This window comes from Alligator mississippiensis, chromosome 5, assembly GCF_030867095.1.
Source record: "Alligator mississippiensis isolate rAllMis1 chromosome 5, rAllMis1, whole genome shotgun sequence".
In the NCBI taxonomy this organism is placed as follows: Eukaryota; Metazoa; Chordata; order Crocodylia; family Alligatoridae; genus Alligator; species Alligator mississippiensis.
In genome coordinates this window covers 220,530,468-220,543,586 of record NC_081828.1, presented here as the reverse complement: position 1 = coordinate 220,543,586, position 13,119 = coordinate 220,530,468, and the positions used below count along the sequence as shown (strand labels likewise).

The 13,119-nt window shown below is 55.2% G+C and overlaps 1 protein-coding gene across 10 annotated transcripts; it reads right to left on the bottom strand.

Annotated features, from left to right (window-relative positions):
• Positions 1 to 770: 770 nt before the first annotated feature.
• LOC109286047 (SCAN domain-containing protein 1) lies at positions 771 to 12,815 on the bottom strand. 10 transcript variants are annotated; one of them, XR_009462760.1, is made up of 3 exons: positions 12,700 to 12,815; positions 10,707 to 10,904; positions 771 to 10,413 (listed from the first exon to the last, which is right to left on the bottom strand). XR_009462760.1 is itself a non-coding variant. In XM_059729324.1 (3 exons), exon 1 carries the CDS (start codon positions 11,864 to 11,866, stop codon positions 10,925 to 10,927), a length of 942 nt encoding a protein of 313 aa, XP_059585307.1. In that variant the 5' UTR covers positions 11,867 to 11,911; the 3' UTR covers positions 771 to 9,545; positions 9,723 to 10,413; positions 10,707 to 10,924. The 10 variants fall into 10 exon arrangements, 8 of the variants coding, with proteins under 8 accessions (XP_059585307.1, XP_059585310.1, XP_059585311.1 ...); XR_009462759.1 differs by lacking the exon at positions 12,700 to 12,815 and adding an exon at positions 11,967 to 12,153; XM_059729324.1 differs by lacking the exon at positions 12,700 to 12,815 and having other exon boundaries at positions 771 to 9,545; positions 9,723 to 10,413; positions 10,707 to 11,911.
• Positions 12,816 to 13,119: the final 304 nt, after the last annotated feature.

The following is a 13,119-nucleotide window of genomic DNA, read 5'->3' as shown; positions in this document are numbered from 1 at the left end:
TCCATCTGCTCGGGTCCTTGTCATAAACTAGATGCTTTCCCACAATCATGCATAAGTGATGGCTCTTTCCATTGCTGCAGTGAGGTCCTCCTTCATACAGGTCTCATCAAGGATCGGCAGATGAGCAGTCTGCACTTCACCGCACTCACACATACTCATGTAATTAGAGTAGCCCCATTTGATGTTTGCGTGTGCCGGTGATTCAGGGGTTCCTCATCTACCCTGTGAAGTGAAGTCTTCTGTGGTTGTGGTGGTGAGGAGGGGAAGGGGCAGACCTTCTTTGCCGAGGTGTAACTTTACTTTCTGTATAAAAAGGCCTTTTGTGGCAATCTGTGCTTACTTCTGGGGAAAGAGCCCTCCATGGGGACTGGTACAGAGCCAACACCCTTTCTGTAATAGTCCCCAGAGTTTTGCTGAAGACGAAAAAAGGTAAAGGGGCAAGCAAGCTAGGTGTGAAGGGGGCTAGAAAATAGAAAAGAGCAGTGATAGGGGAGTGAGGCTTTCCCAGCAAGAATCCAGCCTTGAACGTCCCTCATTCTCCGCTCCCCTTCTCTTTCTGCCAACTGCATTTCTCAATGGATAGCTCATCTATTTTTGTGCAGACTGAAATAAAATTAAGGCATTAGATATATGAGGTTTCTCTTTATTGCACTATTCATTTTCCCTGCTGGGCAATGCATGGGTTGAAGGCTGCACTTCTGTTCATCTTCTTTTTATTTGTAGCATGCTCTCAGTGCTGTTGAAATAATCTAGAGGAGTCTTAGCCAGGGTGATGGGGCACTCTGGGGTGCCATGATATATTTTTAAGGTGCCACACAATATTAAAACTGCTAGTTGTGTATACATCTGCATATGCATCATAAAACAGAAGATGTTTTATTTTTTTTTCAGTCAAGAAATGAGGGAAAGTTACAAGTGGGCATCTATGTCAAGGATTATTGTAGGTTTTTAAGATAAGCAAGTAATTCACCTAAGACATCTATATTGACGGGGAATTGAACCCAGGTCTCCTGCATAGGAGGCAAGAAGGCTACCATTGAACCACCAATGTGTGAGCAGATAAGCTCTCTGTCCAGGTCCTGAAGAAAAGAAAAGGTAAAAGTGAGCCTTCCCTCTGTTCTACTTCACTCCAAGGAGAAAAAAGCCCAAGGTTTTAGGTGCTTTTCAAAGCTGATCAAGAATCACATTGGAAAAGAGGAAAAATGTAATCATGGGGAAGTGACTGGGCTACCTTTTGTGTGTTTGTTTCTTTGCTTCCAAAAGGACCCCCAATCCCTTTCTGAGCTCCTGCTTTCCCTATGACTCCTCCTTTCTTGGGATTGGGGGGGGGGGGGTCCTGCAGAGATTAAAAGCATCTGGGAGTGTGGGTGCCCAAGGGGCTGGATGGACATAGCAGAGACCCCTGCCAGTATGGTGTCTGCATGCCACAGTCTGGACATATGATGATGGATTTTCCTTTTCCTTTTCCTGTACTGTCTTGCAGGAGTCCTTCCCGGCCCCAGGGCAAGAGGAGGGAGATGAGCACAGAGTGAAAAGGAGAGAAAGCCCAAGAGCAGAACAACTTCCGTGGGGAGTTTGCCTTCTCTTTGCATCTCCCTTCAGTCAGAGTGAGGAGAGCATTAGCTCCCAGCTCTAAGCGCCCACGGCTTTGCTCTGCCTTCGCTAGAACACACGTGTCACACAATCAGTGCTACATGCTCACGCACCCAGAGCATACCAATGCCACAAAAGTAACAGCATTGTAGAACCGGAAGGGACCCATAAGATCATCAAGTCCGGTCCCCTGCCAAGGGCAGGAAGTTATCGGGCTCAGACCAGCTCAACAAGGTGCCTGTCCAGCCTCCTCCACGGCTGGTAACCGCACTACCTCTGCTGGGAGCGTGTTCGATTCCGGCGACCCTTACAGAGAAGTTCTTCCTTGCATCTAGCCTGGATTCACCTTCTATAAGCTTATGTCCATTGGCCCTCATCCTCCTTGGAGGTGCCTTCCCGAAGAGTTGCTCACCTAAATCTGGGTGTTCACCCCGATGTACTTGCAGACAGCTATCACGTCACACCTCAGCCTTCTCTTACTCAGACTGAACTGGCTCAGTTCCCCGAGTCTCTCCCCGTAGGGCCTATCCTCCATGCCCTTGACCATGCGGGCGGCCCTTCTTTGTGCCCTCTTGAGCTTATCCACCATGTCCTTCTTGGCTGAGGCGAAGCAGCATGGGGCAGCGGCAGCCGCAGCGTGAACCCCCCTCCTGTCTGGCCAGGTGGCACGTGTGCAGCCCACAGAGGGGCACTGCTGCCCTCGCCCCTGCTTCCGCCCCCCAGCCAGCTTCCCTGACAGCCCTGCCCTGCAACCCCTGTACCCCACTTACCTTGCAGGCTCCAGGAACGAACAGCGAGCCTGATCCAAGCCTTGGGTGAGCGCGAGCCTCGGGCCCCCCCTTCCCTCTCCCCTTCCCCCTCCCCCTCTGGGCAGGTTGGGGGATCCCGCCCCTTTTGCAATCAGCCTGCAGAGCTCTTTGCAAATTCGGGAAACGTGCGGGTTTCTCTGCTAAAAGGTAAAATCCATATTTTCTCTGATAAAAACAGGAAATCCGTGGTTTTCTCTGTTTTTCCGTAGGAAATGGAAAACCTGAATCCCTGGTCATGACTCAAAAGTGGGTCACAAGAAAATATGAGAGGAGAAAACAGTCACAGAAGAAAACGCAAAAGCATGGGTTTCCCCTTGCAGGCTGGCAGCCTTCCAGGGCACCGACAGGGCCTGGGGGCTGCAAGTGAGGAGTGAGGGGCACTGGCAACTTGGATCGTGCAAATTGCAGGTAGGTCTTGCTTGACCAATCTTATTTCCTTTTATGACCAGGTGACCTATCACCTGGACAAGGGAGAAGAGATTGATGTCATGTATCTTGACTTCAAAAAAGCCTTCAGTTTGGTATCCCATGATCACCTCTTGGCAAAACTGGCCAACTGTGGCCTCAGGTCCGCCACGATCCGCTGGCTGAGGAATTGGTGTTGTGGTTGGACCCAGCGGGTGGTGGTTGATGGAAGTCAATCGTCATGGTGCGCTGTGACCAGTGGGGTCCCCCCCGCAAGGATTTGTCCTTGGGCCTGTATTGTTCAACATCTTCATTAATGATGTGGACATTGGTGTCAGAAGCAGACTGGCCAAGTTCACCGACGACACCAAACTCTGGGGTAAAGCATCCACACCCGAGGACAGGAGGGCGATCCAGGGTGACCTGGACAGGCTCATGAAATGGGCAGACGAGAACCTGATGGTGTTTGACACCGAAAAATGCAAAGTTCTCCACCTTGGGAGGAAAAACCCGCAGCATCCTTATAGGCTCGGCAGTGCTACACTAGTTAGCCCTACAGATGAAAGGGACTTGGGGGTCAGGATTGACCACAAGATGAACATGAGCCTGCAATGCGATGCTGCGGCTAGTAAAGCGACCAAAACGCTGGCTTGCATCCATAGATGCTTCTCAAGCAAATCCTGGGACGTCATTCTCCCCCTGTACTCAGCCTTAGTGAGGCCGCAGCTGGAGTACTGCGTCCAGTTTTGGGCTCCACAATTCAAAAAGGATGTGGAGAAGCTTGAGAGAGTCCAGAGAAGAGCCACGCGCATGATCAGAGCTCAGGGAAGCAGACCCTACGACGACAGGCTGAGAGCCCTGGGGCTCTTTAGCCTGGAAAAGCGCAGGCTCAGGGGTGATCTGATGGCCACCTACAAGTTTATCAGGGGTGACCACCAGGATTTGGGGGACGTTTATTCACCAGAGCGCCCCAAGGGATGACGAGGTCTAACAGTTATAAACTACTGCAAGACCATTTCAGGCTGGACATAAGGAAGAACTTCTTTACTGTCCGAGCCCCCAAGGTCTGGAACAGCCTGCCGCCGGAGGTGGTTCAAGCGCCTTCATTGAACACCTTCAAGATGAAACTGGATGTTTATCTTGCTGGGATCCTATGACCCCAGCTGACTTCCTGGCCCTGGGGCAGGGGGCTGGACTCGATGATCTTCCGAGGTCCCTTCCAGGCCTAACGTCTATGAAATCTAAGATGAATGTCACTTGGGGAGTAATTTAATGTTTTCCTCTTGTTGTTGATTTCTGTCTTGAAAATTAAAACTGTTGAGTTGCTTTAACTTGTACTGTATATCAAGTATTTTGGGAGCAAAATACTTGTGGAAATTTTTACATGTGCTCCTGACACAGTGCTGGGTACTTTTAATTAGGGAGCCGTGCTAATTAAAAGCGCCTGCTGATCCTCAGAAAACTCATTAAAGAATCTATATGCAATATGCTCGTTGAGGGTAAGCTTCTGAACAACAGCCAGCATGGCTTCGTCTCAGGCAGGTCTTGTCTTACTAATCTCATCTCCTTCTACGAACAGGTCTCTTGCCACCTGGACACGAGAGAGAAGGTCGACATTATATACGCAGACTTCCAAAAGGCTTTTGATCTAGTATCCTACAATATCCTTGTGGAAAAAATTGGAAGATTGTGAGCTTAATTGCTCAACAGTTCAGTGGGTGGGCGTCCCTCAGGGGTCCGTGCTTGGACTGATGCTTTTCAACATCTTTAGCAATGATTTTGATGTGGGGGTGAAAAGCTCACTGGCCAAGTTCGCAGATGACACCAAGTTATGGGGGAGCGCGGTCATGCCAGAAGACAGGTTGCAGATACAGGTAGACCTGGCCAGGTGGAGAGTTGGGAGGGCCAGAACCAGATGAAGTTCAACACTCAGAAGCGTAAGGTGCTCCATCTGGGGACAAACAATCCCCAACATGCCTACAGGCTCGGAGGCAACAATTTGACTTGCACCGTGGCTGAAAGGGACCGAGGGGAAGTGATTGACCATCGTGTGAACGTGAGCCGGCAGCGCGATGCTGTGGTCAGCAGGGCAAACAACACGCTGGCATGCATCAACTGCTGCATCTCATGCAAAACTGAGGAAGTGATCCTCCCACCGTACTCTGCACGGGTGAGATCGAGGCTCGAGTACTGTGTCCAGTTCTGGGTGCCGCACGTCAACAAGGACGTGGAAAAACTTGAGAGGGTCCAGAGGAGGGCCACACATATAATCTGTGACTTGCAAGACAAGCCATATGAGGAGAGGCTGAAGGACTTGGGCCTCTCTAGCCTACAAAAGAGAAGGCTGAGATGGGACTTGGTAGTGGCTTACCGCTACATCAAGAACTCGGCGAACACCTGTTCACCAGGGCACCCCTGGGGAAGACCAGGACCAATGGATATAAACTCCTGGAAAGCCGCTTCAGGCTCAATTCCAGGAAAAACTCCTTTACAGTCAGGGTGTGCAGACTGGAATAAACTCCCTGCAGTGGTGGTGCAGTCACCCACCCTGGAAATCTTCAAAAGGAGACTGGAGTCACCTTGCTGGGGTCACTTGACCCCGGCTGTCTTTTCCTGCCTAGTGCAGGGGGACGGGACCCGATGATCTACAAGGTCCCTTCCAGCCCCTGACAATCTATGAATTATGTGCATCAGCAGTGCAGTGCATCCCCATGCTGAGAAACTGGTGGCAGGGTACTTTGCAGAGAAGCGCAGCTCTATGAAATCTATGAATGTGTTCTATGTCAAAGGGGTGTAGGTAGTAGCTGTATCGGTCTAAGGACATAGGCAGACACGGTTCTTTGGTTTGAACACGAAAGCTTGCTTAAAAATTGTTTTCCAACTACTTAAGTTGGTCTAATAAAAGATATCAGATTCACCCAAAGAACCTTGTCTTCTATTCCAAAGTGCACAGCTGCCACTTTCTCAGCACGGAGACACGCTGCATTGCTGACGCACGTGACTTGCTAGATTTCCAGTGCATCAAAGCAGGCTCCCCACAAATGTCTATGTGCCCTAGGTGTTTTCTAATTAAACGATTTACTGGGTTGGGACTGGCCACTGAAGTTTACAAGTGGGTCCTGGTACAAAAAAGGTTGAGAACCACTACCCTAAGGAAATCCTTTTGGAAAAATGAGGGCAAAAAAAGCACCAGAAAAGCAAAGTGACCTAGTAAAAGGTAAGTATTTCAACCCTGTGCACAAACCAGAAGAAGCCCCTGTATTAGAGATCCTCTGGAAAGGAAAACTGGTTTTCACTAGGCCCTGCATTGAGCTCACGTCTTTTTATCACAGTGATAGGCATCAGATCTGTAGAGGGGCTTTACGAAGAGGACGGGAAAAGTTTTGAGAATGGCAGAGTGAGCTTGAAAGTACTGGTCTTAACATAAATATAGCAAAGCCAGAGTCTCTGGTCTGCGAAGATGAAGATGTTAGGAGGAAGTGTGGACAGAAGCTTCCAGTGAGGCCTTGGTAGAAGTACCTGGGGTCCATGTGTACATGTCACTAGAGAAGATGATGAGGAAATGCATCATACATGTGTTGTAGCAGCAGAAGCTGATAAGACTTCTGTTAACTTCTGCTGGGTCATAACCAAAGGAGGAGAAAGGGCATTTAGCTATCACAGAACTCAACACGCTATAATTTGAAAATGTGTTTGGACACGACATGCTAGGCAAGAGAGGGAGGAAATCAGAATTATTTCCCAAAGAAGATCTGTTAGTAAATACATGTGCTGAGAAGGCGAAGGGAGATCATGCTGCCCAGAAACTGCTGACTACGGAAACACCAGGACTTCAGAAATGGGGGAGAATCAAGTGAAGGCAAGTGGATCAAATGAAGGAGGATCTATCAATATGAAATGAAGAGAGGTCTGATCACTGACAGATCAGCGGGGAGGAAGCTGATTTAAACCACCAGCCAAAGATTCACAAGGATGAGACTGTTGAAACACAGGGACATGACTACAAAACATCTGAGTCCACGTAGCTCCAGGGAGAAGCAAGAACCAGCGCTTTACCCAGGGAAAGGAGGGCTTGGTAATTCTTCAGCATCTGGTCCTGGTAAAGCATCTCGTCTTTGTCTTCCAGCAGCTCCCACTCCTTCCGTGTGAAGTACACAGCCACGTCCTCAAACAGCTCCCAGAGCTGCAGTCACAAGCGTTGCACCATCACGCTCTCCTGTTTCAGCTGCTTCCAGCCCCCACAGCCCTGTCTGCAATTACTCAGCACTGCAACTAACTGCAAGCTTAAGCATGACAGATCGGGGTGCAAAATGCCCCATTCTTCAGCTGACATGCAATGTAGATGCAGTGGACATAGGAGTTCATTTGTTGGCCTTAGCCCGGGTCATCATGTTCCATTTGCTTGGCCCCTTGAGGCAGCCTGGGCAGCACTTTTAGAGGTAGGGAGCCCCAGCTACATGCATGTTGATCAGGCCTTCCTGTGCCAGCACCCTTGGCTACCTGCCCTTGGGAGAGAGCTCCTGCTAATGCCATCTTGTCACTCTTCCAGTCTCTGCTCCCCAAAATATTTACTACAAGCTCTCCCCTGGCTTTGGAGGCCTGCTGTGCCCCCTTTGCACTTGGCCTTGCTCAGGTGTCAGGGAGCCCCTCTCCTCCAGCCTCCCTGGGGAAGTCCTGTGCAGCTCCAGGGTTACAGGCTCTTCTCCAGGCTTCTGCTCAGCTCTGCGCAGGCCCCCAGCACCTGTGCGGTGGGGAAGAGAAGGCACAGGTGAGCCTTGGTGCTGCTGGCACGGGGAAACCCTGCTCGTCTCCTGTACTGGCCTGGGACTAAGGCAGATGGAGGCTTCAGTGTGTGGAAGGAAGATTCAAAATCCCACAGATCCTTCCATGAAAGACTCGTGCCCCTGGCGGCTGTGGGGGCACGGCGGTGGTGGGAGAGTGGCGGCAGGAACATGGTGGTGGTACACGTGGGAGCTCCTGCAGCCACCACCGGCACTGTTGGTGGCAGGGGTGGCAAGCACTGACCAAGGGTCAGCGACCACCTGCAGCCGCCGCTGGCAGCGTCCAGCAGGGATTGTGGACCGCCCGCAGATGCTGCCGGCGGTGCTGGCAGCAGGGTGGCAAGTGGCGACTGCCCGCAGGTGCTGCCGACAGTGTGCGGGGTGCCTTTTTGTAGGGGGTGCACTGCCATGCTCAGCGGGTGCACCCATGTGCACCCCTAACGTGTCTCCCCTGGATCCTGCTAATAGACCTCCATAGATACGAGGCTGGAGATGAGCCTGAATAACTCTGTCCCAGCATGGGGTGATGATCACAGCACCATGTCAGAGCCTGTGGAGACACTGCTCCCTGGGAAAGAAACACCATGCATGTTGGGGCGGTGTCAGCATTTGGCCTGTGTGAAGCAGCAAGTATTCAATTTGGATTTGGCCGATTCAGGGGACAATGATTCGATTTGGTGATTCGAGTCACTGTCCTGATTCGATTCGACCATAGGCTGTAACAGGGAATCACTAAATACTTATAACTGTCTTTTTTTTGCCGATTTGAAAGAAAACAGCATGGATGGTAGCCCCTTCTGAGGGCATGAAGCCTGCCAGGTTTTAAGGAGATAGGTGCAGGGGCTTCTGTGTAAGTGCACCTCAAACTGTTGAAAGCAAAACTCTCGTCATTTGTGTGTTAACTGTGTTTCTGGTTGTAGCCGTGTTGGTCTAACGAACGGGCACGCAAGCTTCTTTGAGTAGATGTGATATCTTTTATTAGACCAACTGAATAGTTGAAGAAATATATCTTGGCAAACTTTTGGGTTTAAAAACGCTTTGCCAGGTCGAGGAAGCATCTGTAGTTGGTGTGTGCTCTTCCTGGATGGAATGGGTAGTAAGGAGCCAGAGGCTGGTCTCCAGGCAAGAAAGCCAGTCAGGAAAAATGTAAATTGAGGCATCGGGGGTGAGACACAGCAGGTAAAAGTGAAGAGGCACCTGAGGAGTCAGATGTCGGGCAGGTTATAGTGTCATAATGTCTATATTGAGTCCATAAGTTTCTGTATCTAGGAGGTTGATGAAGTGAAGTTCATCGGCTTGCCTTGCGAAGGCTGAAAAGATCTAGGTCCCTCAGTCTCTCTTCACAGGGCCTTGCCTGCAGGCCTCTAACTGTACGAGTGGCATCCTCTGAACCCGCTCAAGATTCCCCGCATCTCTCTTGAAGTGCGGCGCCCAGAACTGCATGCCTTACTCCAACTGCGGCCTGACCAGTGCCGCATAGAGGGGAAGCATCGCGTCCCTGGACCTGTTCATCATGCATCTGTTCATGCATGATAAAGTGCGGTTAGCCTTGTTGGTCAGTTCATCACATTGACAACTCATGTTCATCTTGGAGTCAACTATGACTCCGAGATCCCTTTCCGCTGCTGTGCTGCTGAGAAGGTCACCCCCCCGCCAGCCTGGAAGTGTGTTGGTGGGTCTTTTTGCCTAGGTGCAGACTTTGTACTTGTTTTTGTTGAACTGCATCCTATTTTGTTCTGCCCATTTTTCCAACCTGTCCAGACCCACCTGGATCTGTTCCCTACCGCCTGGTGTGTTAACTTTGCCCCATACTTTGGTATCATCTGCAAACTTGGACAAGGTGCTCTCTATGCCCTTGTCCAAGTCACTGATGAAGACACTAAATAGCACCAGTTCAAGGACTGAGCCTTGCGGGACTCCACTGCCCACATCTTTCCTGCACAGCGATGATAACACACTGTCAAAGAAAACACAGATTTCTTTTTGTGGGGGGAAAAAGAAAGGCAGGCTAACGAGAACAAATAAGAGGATGTTGGGGGAAGAATAAGGTGAAAGGAATGGATAACAATGGGGATTGCAGGCAAGGGTAAATAGGAAAGGACTGGATAGGACTTGGTGGCAAGAGACTACCTACCACCAAGCCAGAGCCCTTCACACGCTGCTGCTGCTGCAGCCCAGATAGACGCCGGACAGCTCACAAAAGGCGCACGGATGAGTTCACACACAGCCTTATATGTTGTTTCTACGTCCCTCCCCCAGAGCACTGCGACTGGAAGGGATCGCAGAGAAAGGTCACAGTCACTGGCCAGCTAGATGTCAACTTCAGAGCTGTCTTTCTACTCCCTCCCTCTTCTCAGTGTCTGTTTCCTGCCGAATCTCCGAATCTTTTCCGAATCAATTCGGAGGCTTTGAATCGATGTGGGGCTTGTAATGGGTCTCTCGATTGTATTTGGATTCGGAGATTCGGCCGCCAAATCGGGCTGAATCTCCTCTGAATCAAATCGGCTACCGAAGCTTTGCACAGCCCTAATCAGCATCCGTATGTTAAGGACGGGGGAAGGGAAATACAAGGTCAGTCTTCTCTAGGGCACGTTAAATTCTTCCAGGGGCACCGGGAGAACAAGAATAGCTGATCTGTTGGACCACTGACCCCATCAAAATGTTGCAGCAGAGAGATTTCTCCACTGAGGAGCGGTGCCTCCTGCTCCTGGGAGTGGGAAGAACCACCGCTCCGTACCTGCTCCTGGGGAAGGGCCTCGTCTGGGGCACCAGCCTCAGGTGCTTTCATCTGCTGACATCTCCCAGGTCTCCTGTTGCAGATTCCCCTGACACCAAGGACAGAGGCCTGAGTTAACTGTAACTGAACCAGGCAGAGGCCACGGGGGAGTCTCATTTCCCCATCACCTGCACCAGCCCCTTACTGGGCACAGAGGGCTCAGGGGGGCAAGTGAACACTGAGTGCAGTGACAAAGCTCAGGGGCCTCAGCCTAGGAACTGCCCACCCACAGGGACCAGAGCTGTCCCAGCCCAGCCACAGGGGGACAAATACCGCAGCCCTGTCCCGTGCACGGGCAGACATTCGAGCCTCGCCCCCGCGTGCCTCCACCCTGCGCCTCACCTGACTCCTGGCAGGGCGGGGGCTCCTCCTCGGGGACACGGGGTGGCTTGTCCCGAGGCCCCGGGGTTTCCCTCTGCCCTGCCTCCTCCAGCAGCCTGTCGGCACCACGGGCCTGTGGCAGCTCTGGCCAGGAGCCACCCGTTTCCTGCAGGGCTACACCTCGTCTGTGGACACCTCCTTGACTTTCACACTCATGATCTAGGAATGAGAGAAAACTGTCAGTGGAGAGCCAGGATCTGGGAGAGGTGGGGCTGGGAGGCAACACCGCGCAACCACATGGAGGTGGGAACAGTCTTCTGGAGCGTCTGGTCCTCCTCCAGCCCCCGCTGAAACCCCTCGGCCAGGGCCACGGCCTGGGCGCAGGTCTGCACGCTGCGCCCCCACTCCCAGCTCCGCATGCCCGGGGGCAGGATGGCCAGGAACTGCTCCAGCACCACCAGCTCCAGCACCTGCTCCTTGCTGCGGCGCTGGGGCTCCAGCCAGCCCCGGCACAGCTCCTGCAGGCGCCGGCACACCTCCCGCAGCCCCGGGGCGTCCCGGTAGCGCAGGCCCCGGAAGCGCTGGCGCCAGGGCTCTGGGCCGGGGAGCTCGGCCCCGGCCCCGGCTGGGGGGTCTCTGGGGGAACCGGCCCCAGACGGGGGTTGCATGGCCTGCATCACCGCCTGCCCCCGCATCTCCCGCGCTGCACCGGCTCCTCCTGCGGCGGCTGGGTGATACGTGGCGCCCGCCGCGCCTTGGCAGCGTCCCCGGTGCCAGTCGGGACGACACGAGGGACTTGTCCTGCCCGGAGCCCCCGGGGCCTGCTCCTCCGGCGTCACCTCCGGCTGCAGCAGGGCTGCGGCGGGAAGGGCCGCGCTGCCACGGGCTCCAGCGCAGCCACTGTCTGCCCCGGGAGAGGCCTCCCCGCCAGGACCTGGGCTCTCGCTGCTCTGCGCTTGTGCACGCGCCTGCCACAGCTGCAGGGCTGCGGGGAAGGAGGCAGCATGGAGGTCACTGCACGTGGGAGACCAGGACCGTGACCCTGCCCCAGCACTGGCGCCTCGGCTGTCCCCACTCAGAGCAGCATCGGGGTCGTCCTTGAGGGCTGTGGGGACCGGGCTGGCTCCAGAAACCCCCAACCACAGTGCCCACCCCCATCTCCTCACGTGCCCGTCCCCCATGGCCCCTCCAGTGCCGAGGACTCTGATGGCCCCGCCCCCACCACTGCACTGCACTGCACTGCACTGCACTGCACGCGGCCAGGATGCTTCCCAGACAGACCCGGACAGTGTGAGGGCAGAGCCCCCTGCCCGGGCGGGGCTCGGCTGCACCCAGACCGCTCCGCGCTGCCCCCCCCCCGCCCCCCGCGGGGGCTGCTGGGAGCTGAGCGCAAACGGGGGCCCGCTGCTGCGGCTCCTCCCCCTCGCATCACACACATGACGTCACAGGACGTCAGCGCCAGGTCACGCCTGCTGCAGGTCCCCCCTTCCCCGCACGTTAACCCTTTGCTGGCAGCAGCTGCTGGGGCAGGACCCGCAGGGCCGGAGACCCCCCCGCCCCGCCCCCGCCCCCGGCTCAGGCCAGCCCTCGTCGGCGTCCCCGGGAGGCCGCGCGGCGGGAGCACAGCCCTGCCCGGACGGGCCGGCACCGGCACCGGCACCGGCACTGCCCCCCAGCCCCGGGCGGGGACACGGGGAGGCGGCCGCGCCCAGACGGGCAGGCCGGGCCGGGCCGGGCCGCGCCCGCAGCCCCGAGCCCGCTCAGCCCCGCCGGCCGCACGCGCGGCACGGCCCGCCGCGGGCGGGTGCTGCGGGGAGCCGAGCCGCAGGCGCGGGTGTGCGTTCACTTGTGCAGACGGAAAGAAACACTTGCCGAAAGAAGAAAAGCGGGCGGCCATCGGGGGTGCCCCCCCCCCCCCGCTCTGCACCCAGACACCGCTTCCTCCGCCCCCCGGAGCCTGCAGCTTGTGTGTGGGGTGCCCGTGCTTCAGGCCCGTTCCCCAGAGCCCCCACACCTCCGCCCCGTGCCTGCTCCCCCGGCGACCCGCCGCTCCTCAGTTTCCCCAGGCAGCCCTCCACCGCGGCCGGCCGGTTTCGCGCCGTGCCTGGGACCGGCGGGGCGGGGCGGGGCGGCCCTGCCCTCCCCAAGGTGCCAAGGGTCCAGACTGGAGCCAGGCCCGACCCGTGGCAGGGGCCCTGCGCTGTGGCACCTGCAGAGGTGGCCGCGGGGCGCTCCACGAGGGGCTCGGGCCATCTCAGGACCGTGCGGGAAGGGGCTGGGCTGGCTCACACAGGGAACCCCCCCGCCTGCCCCACGGGCTGAGCCGGGCCAGGGGGCTAGACCCCTAGCCAGCACCCTGCCCATTGATCCCAACAGGAGCCTTGGCCCGGCCCAGGCTTCCCAACGCCCGTCGCCCCGAGCCGGAGCGCAGTCC

Excerpts from the sequence above, each read along its gene's own strand:
- LOC109286047 (XM_059729323.1), bottom strand. The coding sequence starts at position 11,866 with ATGGGGGACGGGCACGTGAGGAGATGGGGGTGGGCACTGTGGTTGGGG.